The 18,240-nt window shown below is 35.0% G+C and overlaps 1 protein-coding gene across 2 annotated transcripts; it reads right to left on the bottom strand.

The window, feature by feature from the left end:
* Window positions 1–1,499: 1,499 nt before the first annotated feature.
* Window positions 1,500–17,045, bottom strand: LOC112046257 (uncharacterized). Of its 2 annotated transcripts, none has more exons than XM_052884630.1 (6): window positions 16,949–17,045; window positions 6,780–6,828; window positions 5,638–5,801; window positions 5,028–5,111; window positions 4,273–4,379; window positions 1,500–2,995 (listed from the first exon to the last, which is right to left on the bottom strand). In XM_052884630.1, the coding sequence occupies exons 3-6, from the start codon at window positions 5,794–5,796 to the stop codon at window positions 2,755–2,757; spliced, it is 591 nt and encodes a 196-aa protein (XP_052740590.1). In that variant the 5' UTR covers window positions 5,797–5,801; window positions 6,780–6,828; window positions 16,949–17,045; the 3' UTR covers window positions 1,500–2,754. The 2 variants fall into 2 exon arrangements, with proteins under 2 accessions (XP_052740590.1, XP_023938619.2); XM_024082851.2 differs by lacking the exon at window positions 16,949–17,045 and adding an exon at window positions 8,720–8,924.
* Between the last annotated feature and the right edge of the window lie 1,195 nt (window positions 17,046–18,240).

Raw genomic sequence — 18,240 nt, 5'->3', positions numbered from 1 at the left:
GTCTTTGTCGGTGGGGTGGTAACTTGCCACGGCCGAAGCCTCCCACCAGCCAGACCTGGACCAATTAAGAAAACCTTAATCGGCCCAGCCGGGGATCGAACCTAGGACCTCCGTCTTGTAAATCCACCGCGCATACCACTGCGCCACGGAGGCCGACAAAAAAATGTAGGCTGTCTGTACTTTTTACCAAATGACAGGTCAACTGGACTGTCCGGCTTTTAATTTCGGCGACCTGGCAACCCTAGTTGTACTATACAAATATTTAGTTGTAGTGCCTGTGATTAAACAGTCAGTAATGTTGTTACTGGTAGCTACAGGAAAATTCACCACGACTTGTTGCTAATCTTTGTTGAGACATCAGCAATTAATCTCAATTTAACTAAATTGCATGTCGCGTACTCATAATTGCAAAATGTACCTACTGTTGTATCCAACACTCAGACCAATTATTGTATAGGACCTGCCTCGCTAGACGTTACTTTTCTGTCAAAGTATATGATCAACGATCTAATGCGATTATAAAAACTGTACTATAGAATCGATGATAAATAGTTGTAATCGTGTTCGTCGGTTAAACAGTTCGTAAAAATACCTTTTTGTGTAATTGAATTGTGTAAAAAAACGGGCAATAACTTCTAGTTTATTATGAGATATATACCAAATCTAAGCTCGTTTTCTTTAGAAAATGACAGACAATTTTGTTCGTGACTATGAGTGCGACACAGGTCCTTCTATAATTGGTCTGAGATCCAACACGACACTTTGCATTATTTTATTTTCATGATTCACTTGTATGGTATGTAACTAGAGTAGGCAGGGGCACTACTAGTACCTATACTATAGCTTTTCTTGATGAGTACTGTTTACCAACAAACAAATTAAAAATGAGGGTATAAATCTCTAGTCATTTCACACCTTATGCTTAATAATTTTTTTTATTCTTGACAAGTTAGCCTTTGACTACAATCTCACCTGATGGCAAGTGATGATGCAGTCTAAGATAGAAGCGGGCTAACTTGTTAGGAGGAGAATGAAAATCCACACCCCTTTCGGTTTCTACACGGCATCGTACCGGAACGCTAAATCGCTTGGCGGTACGTCTTTGCCGGTAGGGTGGTAACTAGCCACGGCCGAAGCCTCCCACCAGCCAGACCTGGACAAATTAGGAAAATCTCAATCTGCTCAGCCTACGAAATCGAAGAATAATCGAAGTCGAAAATTATAAATAACTTGTTCTTAAATTAATGAAAACAAATTTGATTAATAAGCTTAGTACAATTAAATATGATTAATATATTTTATATAACATTTTATAAACAAATCATACATAACATAAAATAAATAAGTTATAAAATGACATGCGTTTTCTTCCTTCATTTCTAATTTCTTTGTTGGTAAATAGTAACCATCAAGAAAGGCTTGTAGTATAGATAGACAAATTTTAAAATTTAAAATTCCTATTCCAAAGAGGTAGGCAGTAATATAAAAAATAATAAATATTTTTTTTAGAAAATAACTTTATTGGTTCATTCGTAACAAACATTCGTTAGAACAATGAGTATTATAATCAAATTGTTTTCATAATTAATTTATTTACAAAGTAAAAAATAATGTAACAATTATTTTCATCAAAATAAATAACCTACAGCTATATATAAACCTAAGCAAGTTGTCAATAATATGAAAGAGCGAAAACCTAAGGAACCTTCATACAAGGGCTGACAATTTTCCAAAGTTCTATTATAGGTTCTCATCCTGTAAAACTTTAAAGGCTGCATAATATACTCAGAGGCACAATTATCCGCCCACTTTATTATACACGCGACATGTTAAAGTGGGCGGATAATTGTGCCTCTGAGTATATATATTACAGTTTTATACATAAAATATACACTACAATCATTTTGCAACCAAATAGCTTAGTCTCACTTCACTTAATATACTGTTGGAACATTTTTTATTTATTAAACTAAAATTAAAAACCTACCTAATAGAAAGCCTCTTTAGTCAGTTCAAATTTTAACTGTTATTAATATACTATAACAGCTAAAATTAACTGTCTTACTATAATTAAAATTAAGTAACGTTTTATATCATACCATAATTTTAAATTTAATTTAAACTAATCGGTGCCAGAACTTTAATTTAAAAATTTTATATAATATACTTATTTTAAAATGCGTTATTTTTTATTATTATGTTAAGTATTATGTCTGTTTGTTTATTCACACCTCATTCACACTAATATCATACTCTAAGGATGTCTACATACGAAGCATACAACATCATTTATGACACACTTTGTTAATATATAGAAGGCTAAAAATCCGAAACGAAATGGAAAAAATCTGAACAAGTGAGAATCGGACCAACCGAAGGTTCAGTATAAACATCTCTTCCTAAGTCATAAATCGAAAACAATACTTTATATGATTATTTTAAAAAAATACAACCGACTTCAAAACATTAACGTACGTACGTAAAAAGGGAAAATAACATTATAATATTTTTGTACCTATTGATCGCTTTGAAGTCGGTGCCAAGCCAGTCATATATTCATTCAAGGTTCCGTACCTATCATAAAGATTTTTGTTAACGTACCAATACCAACACCACACGGGCTTGGCATAGACTTCAAAGTGATCAATAGGTAGAAAATATGATGTTATTTTTAATACAGCTGACAAATTAATATTTAAAAATCATAAAATAAGGCTCAAAAATTTAAATAACAACAGTAATCGAGTGTCTTTTTCAAGGCTTTTTAGGTTTTTTTTGACCTGTAGAATTAGGCTTGTCGGCACCAAATCTGTTTTTGAATTCGACTTTCGTAGCATAGCAAGAGCAAGCTCCAGGTAGTTTCGCTTCGATCTTCTCTGATTCGTTGTCTCCTTTCGCCACGAGAACCTCCCAAGTGTAATACTTCTGCTGACAGACGGGAGTGAAATCTCCTCCTCCCATGCAGAAAGACTCGAAGCAAGGCGCTCCTTCATTACTAAATAAAAAAAAGATATTGTTAAAAATATTTTAAAAATTTTATTTAAAAATATTTTTTTTGGCTATAAATGTAGGTGGTTTAAACAAAATACATGGGAAAGTTCGAATATGTGTTTATTTTTTCCACTTAGCGGCACTGTGATATTATACGAAAGTCTGTTTATATATTTTTTTTTTGGATCAGCTTCCACCACACAGGAAGTAAAACTATAAGAAATTGTAATTGTTATCAATTGTAAATTATAGTACTGTATGACTTTTTCATTTCAAAAGAGCAACTGTTGAGTTTCTTGCCGGTATCTTCTCAGCAGAACCTGCCTTCCGAACCGATGGTAGAATCTTCAAATAGTCAACTGACGTGTCAAAAGTGCTTGTAAATTGAGCCTACTTGAAATAAATGAATTTTGATTTTGATTTTTTTGATTCGCTTAATTTCCCACTATAAATGTTTTTACTTGAAAGAGTTCACGTAAAAACTACGGGATAGATTTTGATGAAATTTGGCATATTGGTAGATGATAATAACACCCTTTATTCAGGCGGACTAAAGTTGAAAAATTTGAAGTGTCAAATAGGTTTTTGTCATCCTATACCTAATTAAAAATTCGAAAGGAAAAAAAATGATCCGTATAATTGTCCGTTTGTCTGTTGCCTATTCACGGCTAAACCACAAAACCGATTTGGATTAAATTAGGTCTACGTAGTAAATGAACCTTGGAGTAGAAAAATCTATGGTCCCTGTGGGATTTGAAAAAAAAAGGGAGCGCAGTTAAAGCAAAGAAATGACAATACTTTTAATTAGACAATACGATGATGTATTGGCAGTATACTTAGTAGGTATATATGCACAGTGATGACCTATGGTTCCGAGACTTGGTCGCTAACTATGGGCCTCATGAGAAAGCTCAGAGTCACACAGCGGGCGATGGAACGAGCTATGTTAGGAGTATCTCTGCGTGATCGAATCAGAAATGAGGAGATCCGCAAAAGAACCAAAGTCACGACATAGCTCAACGAGTTGCGAAGCTGAAGTGGCAATGGGCGGGGCACTTAGTTCGAAGAGCCGATGGACGTTGGGGTCCCAAAGTGCTGGAATGGCGACCCCGTACGCGCAGTACAATCAAGCGAGTCGCAGGGATTCGCTGGATGCAGGTGGCTCAGTATCGTGATGTTTGGAAGTCCCTACAAAAGGTCTATGACCTGCAGTGGACGTCCATCGGCTGATATGATGATGATGATGATGATAGTATTTAATAGTAGTTATGCAGTAGTTACCTGCACTTCTCTAGCCGCACTCGTTGCAAGTAGTCGTGGCCCGGCGCCTGGATGACAGTGCGCCATGGCTGATCTCTTTTCTCTCGCACTTTGTATAAAGGCTCGTTCTGCAAATATATGATCCATTAAGCATAATATAAATAGAACTAATACTATAAATGCGAATGAGAGTTTGTTTGTCACTCTCTCACGCCTAAACCGTTTTTATAATAATCTTTTTGGTACAAAAATGGAACCGACTTCAAAAACGCATTTCAGTTATTTTTAATTTTATGATAAAATTACTTTCATAAAAATTAAATGGGACCAATCTGGAAAGTATACTCTTTCAAACAAAAAAATAATTCTCAAAATTGGTTAACAAATGACGAAGTTATTAAGTTATATAAGTTTTGCGGTAACATACAAACATAAAAAACGCGTCGAATTGAGAACCTTTTTTTTGAAGTCGGTTAAATAATATTTTATTAATAGCATTCACTCTTGTAAGAACGGGAAATCCACGGGTCGAAAAACTGCGGGTCTATTTTTTTCAGATAAGTTATCATTACTTATCCTATTTTTAATGGCCTGCAAATGACCCTATTTTAACGGCATTCTACAGTCCCAAGCTTCACTTCTTAAAGAGGATATAAAACTTAACCACCACGTGGCTTCAATGCGGGTTGATGGGCTTATTAATGATGGATTGTAGAAGCTAATGATATTCATAATTGGAAATTCGCATAAATGTTAATTTATATGAAAAAACTTACAGATAACTCCACAGCACAGTTCTCTCCTTCTTCTCCGAACTTGTTGGTCAGATCCTCAACCAGCTTAGGTTGGTGTACAGGTTTCTATAAAATACAATCATTTTGTTAAGATAGTTCCATTTTTATTTTATTCGTTCAACGAGCGTATAGCTTGGCAAAAATGTGTAGAAAAGGAACTAACTTTTTTTCGCTCTTACAACATAGATCAACTTGTCTGATGTCTGGCAGAATTCGAAGCCAAACCGTTATTGTCGGATCTGGACAATTTTTACCGTAAAACGGCTGAGATGATTAGTTTGTATTTATTTTATAGTATTAATGCTGGGCTCTGAAGTATGTTACAATATTTACATGTTTTTGAAGCCTTTAATAAAAATCACAATATCAACTGACCAAAGTCATCACAGATCTACCTACTCTATGTGATATTTTATTATTTATACTAAGTGATATTTTGTACGTAGAATCTCAATTTAGATCAGTTAGGTTAGGTCAGGAAAAATCTGGACAGCCAGGCTGATCCTTTGTGCAAAAAATGGGCCAGCCCTTCTGTCACCAGTCGAGGCAACTAGCCACGGTAAAATAAATTGATTAGTAACGAAAGTCTTACATAGTCTTTAAACATCTTGTTGAACCTCTCTTCTGGGTAGTTCTTAGGCTTCACGGTGCAGTACGTGAGGTTGTGGCAGGAGGCTGGGACGTCGTCATCGTCTGCCGCGACAAGGGCTAAGGCTTGTGGTGGAGGTTGATCAGGGAACTGGATTGGCATGTCACCTTCATGGAGAGAAAGACAATCATTAGCAAGCATATTAAAGAAAAATACAAAATTATAACTATTATAAAATTAGGCGAAATGCCGTGGAAAGCGCATAGGACCAATGCATCGGCGTTGAAACTTAACATCTCATAAAGACTTTCCACCACTTGTCTTCAGAGGATCCTCGACTACTTCGATCACATTGCCAGGAGAGGAGATAACTCAGAGAAACTTGTTTTCACTGGCAAAGTGGAAAAGAAGAGACCTCGAGGACGTAGCCCGATGCGTTGGTTAGATCAAATCCGCACCACTATCGTTACAAAAGTACACGAATCTCTACAAATCGCGAAAAGCTGAGTCGCATGGCGTGACATCGTGTGGGGAAAAAGTCGTGAATGTGTGATAGGGGTCACGACCCTCAGTAATGAAGAACACGACACGGAGAGAGAAAATTAGGCGAGAGTAAAGTTGATGGAGGTTATAATATCCTGGAGCTTTTGGGTAGGTACACATTCAGCCGAAATGTAGCAACTTTTAAAGTACATTAGGCCGATTTAGCATAACTTTAATTTGTAAAAAGTAGGTAATTTAAGTCATCATTCCTTTTCATTTCTTATAGAAAACAGTCCTATTGGAGTGGATTTAACACTCCAATAGGACTGCTTTCTATAAGACAGGGGTTTTTTGGAGTTAATACCCACACTGATCCAATGCAGGCTGGGGGTTATATCATCACTATAATCAACATTAACAGCCGATGGATGTCCATTGCTGGACATGGGCCTCTTGCATAGACTTCAAAACACCACGGTCTCGAGTCGTCACTATGAATGGGCATTGCGCAGGGCATATAGTTTGAACAGTCGATGGAATTCTAAGGTGCTAAAATGGCGACCCAGCACCGGAAAGCGCAGTGTTGGTCGACACTAGATGGACGGAAGACATCTTGTTCGCTGGGTGGGGTTTACCTATATTGTAATAAAATGGTAACTTACGTGGTGCTGCAACGTTTGCTGCGGTGATATGGAGGTTCAGAACCGTGACCTGCGAAAGATAATAAATACATTAATACCTAATTATATTAAATTAAGTATTTCGTATTGTACCATGTAGCACATCGAAAGTAAGTGAAAAGTAACACATTTTGCGCTCATCAGTTTTCTTTACATTCATTGGCAAACCTAAAAATGTTCATTCAATTTAACAAACAGTAACCAGTATTCTTCTCTACGGTCACATTTATATCTGTATGAAAATTTATAAAAATAGGTTCAGCGGATAAGCTGGTACAACTAATAAAATATTTGCATTCACAATATTATAATATTACTATGATGTTTCGCCTGCGTAGTTCCCAATTTCCATGGGAATAGAGAATGAAATATAGCCTATGCTACTCGCAGATAATGTAGCATTCTTAGGCTTAGGCGTGAAAGCGTAACAAACGAATTCCCATAAATATTTATAATATTACTTAGGAAGGTCTAGTATGGTTTTTTCTATCTAGTTTAGCATCGAATCTAGAACTTTATGGCCAATTGCCTATCAAACAACTGGTCTAAAGACATACAACATATAACATATGGAGCTAGAAGCTACCAACTTAAATATTACGTATATACCGAGTTAATATGATACATACATAGAATACAAAATGTACCCAAGTATATAATTTGCTGTCATAATAAATCTTTTACAATCATTCCGCTAATAGCATTTTTGCTGCCTCGAGAATACATAATGAAGCTATAAAGATTAAAGCAATTTTATACACAATTTATAATTTATTATGGCTACGGTGTTTAATATTTATATGAGTTACTAGTAGCCTGTCCCGACTTTGCCCCAGTTATGTTTTTTACACGGAAGATAAACCCCAGGGAAACCCCAAATGAAAAGCAGAAAACCTGAATTTTTTATTTACGAGATGTTCTACATATTCAAAAACGTACATATTAGTTGCCAAGTCTTGTAACGTGTCGATGTACCCTATCTACCAGTGGCGTAGGATGGAAATTAGAGGAAGGTAAGCCGTCCCAAAGAAAAGGAAATTCATACAGCGCGATACAAACTCCGGTTTCTCACATATCCATAAATATCTCCATATGTTCATATAATTATATATTGTTGTAATGAATATATTTCTCATATATTCATTGTAACAATGAATATGTATGGATTTTTAAAAGATAACCCGGCGGGAATCGGTTACCTTGGACTCTTCGCCGCTAGTACCTACTTATAGCCATTTACTTTCTCCGATTTCTCTTTGAAATAGGAGAGTGGATTAGGTCCTCTTGCCAGGTTAACTAGATATGGTACTTCTAGGACTAGTATAATACTATAAATGAGAAAGTAACACTTTCGTTTGAACGCCTTTACTAATTTTGATCATACTTTATTATGGTCATTGTATTATAAGTATTTATATAACTCGCGTGATACAACGTCGGAGTATGCCCGACTAGTTTCGAACCCTTACGGGGCCCTTAGTCATGAGCTGATGCAACGCGGCACGATCTAAACTGCGAAGCGATCCCTGGATCTATTGTTTATTACTCAACAATGCTTGCATGCTGCATGCATCACTTAGGCACATACAAAATATGGCCTATCACTTCCCTATATGCGAGGCAACCTTTTATAGCCTCATATTATATGTTAATATTAATCCTTTAAGCTCCGTTGCAAAAAACTTTACTGTGTGGTAGATTGGTAGGAATTTATCTTAGACTTGTAAAAATGTATTAGCTATGTTGGTGCTAAAATCTACTACTTATAATAAATACGTTTTATTGTTATAATGAGTTTGGTTTTTGTATGGAAGATTACCAAGTTTCATACAATTTTCACCAATAGAAAGAACTACTGAAATGGTTCTAGGATACTGCGTGAAGACAGGGAGACTAGCTAGTAATTAATTAAAAGTACTTACAAAAACAACAAAACACGTAGCAGGCAGCATTTTGATCACTTCAATATTCCTCTGTTCACTTTAAATAACTAAAATAATATAATTACTAAATCTCGAGTTTAGGGTAAATAGTTTTGAAATAATTCGTATAAATATCACCGCAGAAACTTGTGTATTGTTTAAACAAATGACACGTGCGGTTAGAGCGAATAAAGCGCGAATTGTGCCGGTCAATGAAACGCTAAAGCTATATAAACAAAGACTCAGTCTGCGGCGGACGGGAATGCTGATTCGCGCGCAACTTACACTGCGCTGAATAACTGCCGCGTCTAAAACGACTCGACTCAAATTATATTTATTTTGTCGCTAACATCTTGGTGGACTTAAAACGAACGCCCATTTATTGTTATTATTAGTAATACGAAACAATAGATTGCAAGTATGTAATTTTAAAACTTAAGCTAACTTTACAAGTAAGTATACCCATTAACTACTGTTGTTCAAATCTTAGCTCTTTATTTGAACAAAGAAATATTTCTATACCTTATATTCATTAACAACCCATATTTGGCCCACTGTTGAGCACGAGTCTCCTCCAGAATGTGAGGGGTTTAAGAAAACGCGGAGAGGTTTAAGAAAATTCTCTGGTGTGCAGGTTTCCTCACGATATTCTTTCACTGTTTGAGACACGTGATATTTAATTTCTTAATATACCTACATATAACTAAAATATTTGAGGTACATGCCTCTGATCGGATTCGAACCTATGCTCTCCGAATCAAAAGCAGAGATCCTATTCACTGGGCTATCACAGATAATATCTTATATATCTCATATATTAAAAGCATATTATAAATATGCTTATCGTTTAACTTTTTAAATAAAAATATGGCACTATGTAAATATAGTAATAGCTGAGTCAGGTCCATTTTTTTGGCACAACATATTTTCTATATATATATGTATTGGTTTTAAGTTATTATGTAGTTATGTGTTGTGTTAACAAATAAATGATTTCTATTCTATTCTATTCTATTCTATTCTAATATTTTCACTAATACATTTTAATGTTAAGTACTATAATTTGACTTCATATAAATTAGATATTCTTCAAGACATTAAATTGACATGCTACATATTTCTTTTGAATATTTTATTTATTCATACATCCAAAATGAGAAACCGTAACGATACATCCATTATTTTCATTTAAAAAATAAAATATAATAAAAGAATGCATGACTTTATTTTATTTTTAGATTATCTGCTCTATTTTTTGGTTCACTACGTTCTACTATGGTTTTTATAATTCATTGGAAAATCCTTATGAATGTGCAATACCCATTATTTATTTGTTGTTACAGTTGCAGGATAAAACAAAGATAGCTTAGGTTATCTTTGCGTTCATTGCTATTGTATTCGAAGGCGTTTCAAAGTGACGAGTTGCAACACCCCGGGCCTTTAATACGAATAATTCCAACTTAACCTCTTCACCTATTCGTGGCCATAAGGATTTCCCAATACTTAAAACAGTTACCTACTCTTTTAAAATGCATTTTAATCACGCTATCCGAAACCCATCTTTTGTATGTTTGTTACGAGTTTATCTAGCTCACTGTACGTCGCATCTAATATAGACAATGCCCATTTACAGTCAAAACATGCAACGTAGATACAGTATTATGACGTGGTTAACTCAGATAGTGTAAGGAAAACCCCTTAAGCTAAATCTGACTTTGACATTAAAGCATCTATGTCATCCATGACCAACCCACACCTCTTTGATTTGTATACGTAATGCAGGATAATTTCCAATTGCATAATTTTTTCGAAATTATGGGAAAACCGTGGTTTCCACATTGTAATATAGTAAATATTATTGTTGTTGTCTTAATTAAATTACCTATTGAACAATAGTTACATCTATACTAATATTATAAAGCTGAAGAGTTTGTTTGTTTGTTTGTTTGTTTGATTGAACGCGCTAATCTCAGGAATTAGTGGTCCGATTTGAAAAATTCTTTCAGTGTTAGATAGCCCATTTATCGAGGAAGGCTATAGGCTATATTTTATGCCCGTATTCCGACATGAACGGGAACCACGCGGGTGAAACGGCGCGGCGTCTACTAGTTATATTATATAAGAATTATTACAGACTTTTACAGGGCGACCTTCCTCCATATAGGTTAGAGGAAATGGAGCTTTTTTTAATCCCTTACAAGTTAGCCCTTGACTGCAAACTCACCTGATGGTAAATGATGATGCAATCTAAGGCCGAAGCAGAATAACTTGTTAGGCATAGGATGAATATCCACACCCATTTCGGTTTCTATACGACATCGTACCGGAACGCTAAATCGTTTGACAGTACGTCTTTGTCAGTAGAGTGGCAACTAACCACGGCCGAAGCCTCCCACCAGCCAGACTTGGACCAATTAAGAAAACCTCAATCGGCCCAGCTGAACCCAGGACCTCCATCTTGTAATTCCACCGCGCATGCCACTGCGCCACAGAGGCTGTCAAAAGCCGAGCTTAGATCCACCCCGCTGCTCAACTGCGGATTAACTGGCTTAGGGTAGTGATCATAATGACCAGTTCATAATTCAACTCCATGGCCCTTTATATTCATCATTATCAACCCATATTCGACTCACTGCTAAGTTCGAATCTCCTCTCAGAATGAGAGGGGTTAGGCCAATTAGTCCACCACGCTGGCCCAATACGGATTGGCAGACTTCACACATGCAGAGAATTAAGAAAATTCTCTGGTATGCAGGTTTCCTCACGATGTTTTCCTTCACCGTTTGATGTTTCACGTAATGTTTAATTTCTTAAAATGCACACAACTGAAAAGTTGGAGGTGCATGCTCCGGACCGGATTCGAACACACACCCTCCGGAATCGGAGGCAGAGGTCATATCCACTGGGCTATCACGGCTCTCATTTATCCCATTACATCACAAACAATTAATTATGTAACTCTCGGTCAGAGAGGCATACTTTTGCCAGTTATCAGTGTCAGCTTTTTCAGCTGCAGCTCCCTGTCTTGATTCTGTCTCCCTGATATGACACATAGCCAATCTGTCAACGCATGTAGTATCCCACATTACGCCCCGTCTTTTTCGTTTTCCATGGAACCAGGTGAATCCATCAGGTCTCTTGCCATCATCCCGACTTATTTCTAACAGCTCGATTAGCGCAGGAATATTTATGATCGCGGTACCCTTTATATTATAATAGCGGACAATCCCTCGGGAACCATGTATTTTTCCGGGATAAAAGTAGCCCATCTGTTAATCCAGGCTATAATATATCTTAACACAAAATTTCAGCTAATTCGGTTCAGTAGTCGAGCCGTGAAAGAGTAACAAACATTCATATCATCAAAAACATCAGTTTTCGGAAATCTCGGGAATCCATGGATTTTTTCAGGATGAAAAGTAACCTGTATGTTAATCCAGAGTAAAATCCATTTCCATTCCAAATTTCAGCCAAATCGCTTAAGTAGTAGCGGCGTTAAAGAGTAACAAACATCCATACAAACTTTCGCGTTTATAATATTAGTAGGATAATTTACTGAGCTTTGCCGAAACAGCGTACCGACGCTTTGGCATCAAAGCCCGTGAATTCCAAAAAGTCAAAAAAGTCAAAAGTCAATGGATTCCAAGTTATATTATACCGCTACCATCTTTGACTGTCACTAAACGCATGTGATATCGCAGTCAAACTGTCATTAAATAAAAAAAAATCTCAAATAAACTATTCAATTTCTCCTTTAATTATGCGCAGCAGGTGCCAGCTTAGTATTTATTGTACCCAGCGACAGTTTCCAACGACAGTTTCTCTCATAGTAAGAGGCTAGTTACTAGGAGAATTAGGATTCATATAGCGTCTTCTCGCATATAGCTATAGATTTAAAGCTAGATTGTAATTGTGAAGGTAAGGATTACTAGATATTTTTTTGTCATTATACCTTTAAAAAACTGGACAAGCGCGAGTCGGACTCCTCACCGAGGGTTCTGTATAAATTTATAGTTACCTACGTACCTACATATTTGATTACAATTCTTCTAAGTACTTTAAATAAAAACTTTATATAAAAAAATCAACCGACCTCAAAAACATAAAACGTACCGATTAAACTAAAAGGCGAAAAATAACATCGTATTCTACCTACTGATCAGTTTGAAGGCGATGCTAACTCGGTGATGTACTCGAATTGAGAACCTCCTCCATTTTTTGAAGTCGGTTATAAAATACACCGTTTTAATTATATTGAATCGTTATCAACCCATATTCGGGTCACTGCTGAGCTCGAGTCTCCTCTCAGAATGAGAGGGGTTAGGCCAATAGTCCGCCACGCTGGCCCAATGCGGATTGGCAGACATTCACAGAGAACTAAGAATATTCTATGGTATGCAGATTTCCTCACGATGTTTTTCCTTCACCGTTTGAGACACGTGATATTTAATTTCTTATACATTAAATACGGAATGTTAATACATTGATTCGTTAGGTTAGGTAAGCAATAAGACATTTGCACATGCATTTTATAATACTATGTTTTTTTACTATTTAAGGAAAGGATTGTATAAAGACATATTACATTGTAAACTTAATTATCTACGTTTAAATGTATACCACTAGACGTCATAAACTAATTTTAGCATTTGATAATGTTTAATAAATGCGGTTAACAGGTATTGCTGTTCAGAGTAAAACTGTATTGTATAGGAATTATTTTCCTCATTACCTTTACCCGAATTTATTATATATTTATTACCCGAATAGTAGTAATACTGTAGTAGTAGTACTGTCAACAAAAAAATATCTCAAAGAACACGCCGCCTTGTGTACAAAAAACAGAGACAAGAGCTTGCTCCTATTAATCTTTGACATTATTAATTAGGAATATAAAAAATATGTCCGCAACTTCGTTCGCGTATAATTTGGTTTTTCTTACGGATCTCTAATTTATAAAAAAATTTTTTAGCCTACATCATTTTCTTTCAGTTTTTTATTGTTGAAAATATGCTTAAAATTCATTTAGTAGTTTAGAGCCTACGTAAAATAGTAAATTACATACAAACAAAATATTAACAAAGTAGCTGACGCCGCGCGGTTTCACCCGCGTGGTTCTCGTTCCCGTAGGAATACAGGAGTAAAATATATCCTTCCTCAATAAATGGGCTATCTAACACTAAAAGAATTTTTCAAATCGGACCAGTAGTTCCTGAGATTAGCGCGTTCAATCAAACAAACAAACAAACTCTTCAGAGTTATAATATTAGTATAGATTAAGTAGTAGGAAGGTTTACCAACCATTACAAACATCGGAGTATTATTTACTTTTACTTTACTGATATAGGTTTGTTAACCTAGGGCTAGTGTTAACCTTTGTCTGTGATTTCATAAAAAAAACAACATGCTTGATACCAAGATCAGGGACAATGAGAAATATTGTATATTAAAAAAAAAAGAAAAGGCAAATATTAAAAAAAATATATACAATAACGTCCCCTCTTAGGCACCATTTCATTGGTATAACTCAACTTTCGTCAACTTAGCATAACTTGGAAAAATTAAAAGCTCAATATTTTATACACCGACGTGACGGCTTGCGTTGCACAGTGGTATGTGCGGTGGATTATCAACATTGAGGTCCTGGATTCGATCCCCAGCTGGGCCGATTGAGGTTTTCTTAACTGGTCCAGGTTGTGACTGGTGGGAGGCGTACAGCCATGCGATTCAGCGTTCCGGTACGATGTCGTATAGAAACCTAAAGGGGTGTGGTTTTTCATTCTCCAACTAGTTAGCCCGCTTCCATCTAATATTGCATTATTATTTACCATCAGGCAATGATAATTTTATACTATAGATCGGTTACGACCCTACAAAATCAGTGCAAAAAGTGATCCGACTAATAGGCTACAAAACTGAAAGCACACATGCATAATTTTGTCTTTAATTCCATTATTTATTTATGTATATATAGTTTTTACACTTTCTGAACACACAACTCGACATTGTAGACAATATTTAGGAATTATTTATTTAAATAACGTTCGTTGTTGACCAAAACTAACATTGAGATGTGGAATTTTTTTCTTTTGCGCGCCTCATTTTTCATGGTGAGATTGTAGTCAAAGTCTAACTCTTGCTCGAACCCAGACCAATGACCCAAAGCCTAACCACTAGACCAAAGAGTCATTAACATGACTATACATAAATAAATTTACGATAATAGACCCTTAAACAATGATATTTTATACTAGAGATAGGGCTTCAAAACTAAGGCGGACCAATATGCATAATTGTCCTAATTTCTTATTCGTTTATTAAAAAACGAAACTTATTTAAACACATAATACCTAAATATTGTCTACAATGTCTAGTTGTGAGTTTAGGAAGTGTAAAAACTAAGTATATATACATAAATATATACAGTAAATAAACGCAACATTTTGCATTTGGCGCTGAGTGGCGTCACTAAATTCGTATCACTTTTTGCGGTGATTTTGTAGGCACGTAACATAATAATAATAATAATAATAATCTTTATTTAAGAAAAATACACATAAAAAATGAAACAATAGCCTTATTACTAAAAGTTACTACTAAGTATACAATATACAAGTACATGCTTATTTAATATAAGTATACTTAAATGTGTTAATCCAAATAATTAATATAATAGAAGTTGCACTAGTATAAACCGTGTCGCAACTTCCATCTAACATATCTATTGAATAAAATAATCATTGCCCTTAACTGCCTACAGGTTCGAGCAAATGACGCGTGCGTAAGAATACAACGCACACTGTAATAAGGACAATTAGGTAGGTAATCTAATTAACTTATTTTCATTACCTATGTGAGTATTAAGTATGGATTTCCGCTAGAGCATTTACGCACGTTGTGAATAATGCAATAGTAAGATGCAAAATATTTGCGATCCAAGTTTTTATACGTCACTCAGTATTCTAATGAATAGTTTACAGGACAATGGATTACAAAAACAAATAAGTGAGGCAAATTGTTTTTAAGAAAACAACAAAAACGTCAAATTAACAAACAATTCGAGATATTAATTTTTCACTGTTAACTGATCTGATTTCATACCATAATTAATTAATAAAGAAGAATTTATTTTATTAATCGTTTTTCTCAATTATTCTTTCTTATTCAACTTGCTTTTTCTTTCTTCTAAGATTACCCTTCCTAACTGTATTTTATTAGTGATATAATTATTAACTAATATATAATTATTACTGTCCTCCCATTATATTTACCAGTATTGTCATTAATTACTTAGTTTTAAGACTTTAGAAGTAAGTACTTAGAAGTCTAATAACAGATAGACAAAAATCAATTTAGAAAATATTAAAAATTAATTGATTTTTTCTGAGCTATGATTGAAACCCAGAATTTCCTGCTAATACTACTAAATGAAGTCTGTATGTCAGCCATGTTCCTTGTAGTACCAAATTATTCAGCATTGCATTGATGCGCTTCAAGATACATCGCTATACCAGATCTTATATGTTCCTCTATCAGACTTCCCACAAAGCAAGGTCTCGCAGGATCTAATCCAGTCAACAGTTCTTCCTTTGTCACTTCTTTGTACACTTCTGCTACGTATCCAATTATGTGACCTCCTAGAGTCTAGGAGGTCATATATCACTAGACATTCGTTGCAATGAAACGAAAGAGAGAGCGATATTTTCTCTATTTGTCGACATTATTCTTTTTCACGTCTCGAGATACCTTGGAACTATGAGAAGGAACCTTCTTCAGAAAATCAAAAATCATTTATGCAAAGCTATGAAATGCGAAAACTCGTATGAAACTAGGACGTACCTTCAGAACGGCTGTATAAACTTGGATGAAGTTTAGAACATATACAGGGTGTCCTGTAAATAGTACGACATACTTTACAGGATGATAGCTGACATCATCATCATCTGATTAAAATAACGCAATATAATATGTTAGCCGAAATTTCATGATTTTTAAGTTATATTGGTTTTTAAACAAAATACAAAAATCCCTACTTTCAATGCAGTCATACCATGTGCTGATAAATTACTGTAGTATATCGTACTATTTACGGGACACCCTGTATATAGATTATAGTTAAGACTAGGGGAAATGGGAAATATTATCCTGTTATTCATCCAGAAACAGAATGTACAGTTACACGAGTAAAACCACAAAGCGAGTATATTATAAGTGAAACAGATAACTTACATTTTATTTCCTTTGAATAAAGAACATTAAACTCTTCGTTCACATCTTGAGTTGTTCGGCTTGAGTTAACACAAAAAAGAAACTAAAACTCAATACACGTATAATTGACATTTCGCACCAAGTAACTTGACCGACACATGCCTGGAACTAGTTTTGATTTAAAAAAAAACTACAATTATTATCGCATAGCGCTTGGTGACATTTAAACAAAGAGATAATTACGAAGAGGTTATGCGACATTAACTGGGTGTAACTTTTGCTTACTTTTATACCAGTTCTTTTGTCATGTTGACTAAATAAGCAGATGACCAGTCTGATGGTAAGTAGAAAACGAAACCTTTTTTAAAGCCTGATATTAATGCGTCTCCATTAATATCAGGCTTTAAAAAAGGTTTCGTTTTCTACTTTAGAAACTTTCAGACATATTGTTGTCAGTTTTAATGGCCAATCGGAAATTAATGTACCATTCGACGCTAGAAAGAGGTATGTAGAGGTAGAGTCCAAAGATAACATTCAGGTTTTAGTATTATGTGTTGATTTTTTTGTACTTATTTCACAACAAGCGGGCTGGGATGGTGATGATAATGATGGTGATGATGATGATGGCGGACACTGAGGTGGACAAATGTGCATAATTGTCTTAATTTCATTTAGTCACTTATTAAAAAAGTTATTTAAACACAATACCTAAATATTGTTTACAATGTCAAGTTGTGTGTTTAGGAAGTGTAAAAACCATACATACATAAATATATAATGTAAGTAAACACACAAATTGTACATGTGTGAGCTCAGTGGATTCGCTAAATTCGAATCACTTTTGCGGTGATTTTATAATAATAATAATATTTTTTATTATATTAGTATAATATGCATAATCAAATGGTTAAAATTTTCTAGGCACGTAACATGTCTATGCATAAAGTAATCTGTAAATTGTATCTAGCTCCATCATATCATATCATAATAAGTAGGTAGGTAAATTTACAGATGAAGCCCAACAAAGTTAACCCTTGTACTCATGACTAAAATGTTAGGATTTTTCCTCAAAATAAAGCTGAAGCTATCATTAATCTGCCCCTTCTATGATGATTCCCTGACTAACATATTTGAAGCAGACGTCATAATGCAACGTCATAATAAATGACTAATTTTTTTCTGATTACCGTGTTTTACGTATGTAGGTATGTAACACCTTGCGTTACCTTATTTTACGCAGGCTGAAGGTTTGTCATGAAACTAAGAGCTTGACGACTCAAGACATCATTTCTCATGATAGAAATTAATACCAG

This window comes from Bicyclus anynana, chromosome 12, assembly GCF_947172395.1.
Source record: "Bicyclus anynana chromosome 12, ilBicAnyn1.1, whole genome shotgun sequence".
In the NCBI taxonomy this organism is placed as follows: Eukaryota; Metazoa; Arthropoda; class Insecta; order Lepidoptera; family Nymphalidae; genus Bicyclus; species Bicyclus anynana.
Note: the sequence above shows the minus strand (reverse complement) of the source record. Positions and strands in the feature narration are given on the sequence as shown.

Coding starts and splice junctions, on each gene's coding strand:
- LOC112046257 (XM_024082851.2), bottom strand. CDS start 8,749: ATGCTGCCTGCTACGTGTTTTGTTGTTTTT. Junction 5,802..6,779: donor AGCAAACGTTGCAGCACCAC/GTAAGTTACCAT, acceptor CTCTCCATGAAG/GTGACATGCCAATCCAGTTC. Junction 2,996..4,272: donor GTGCGGCTAGAGAAGTGCAG/GTAACTACTGCA, acceptor TTTTTTATTTAG/TAATGAAGGAGCGCCTTGCT.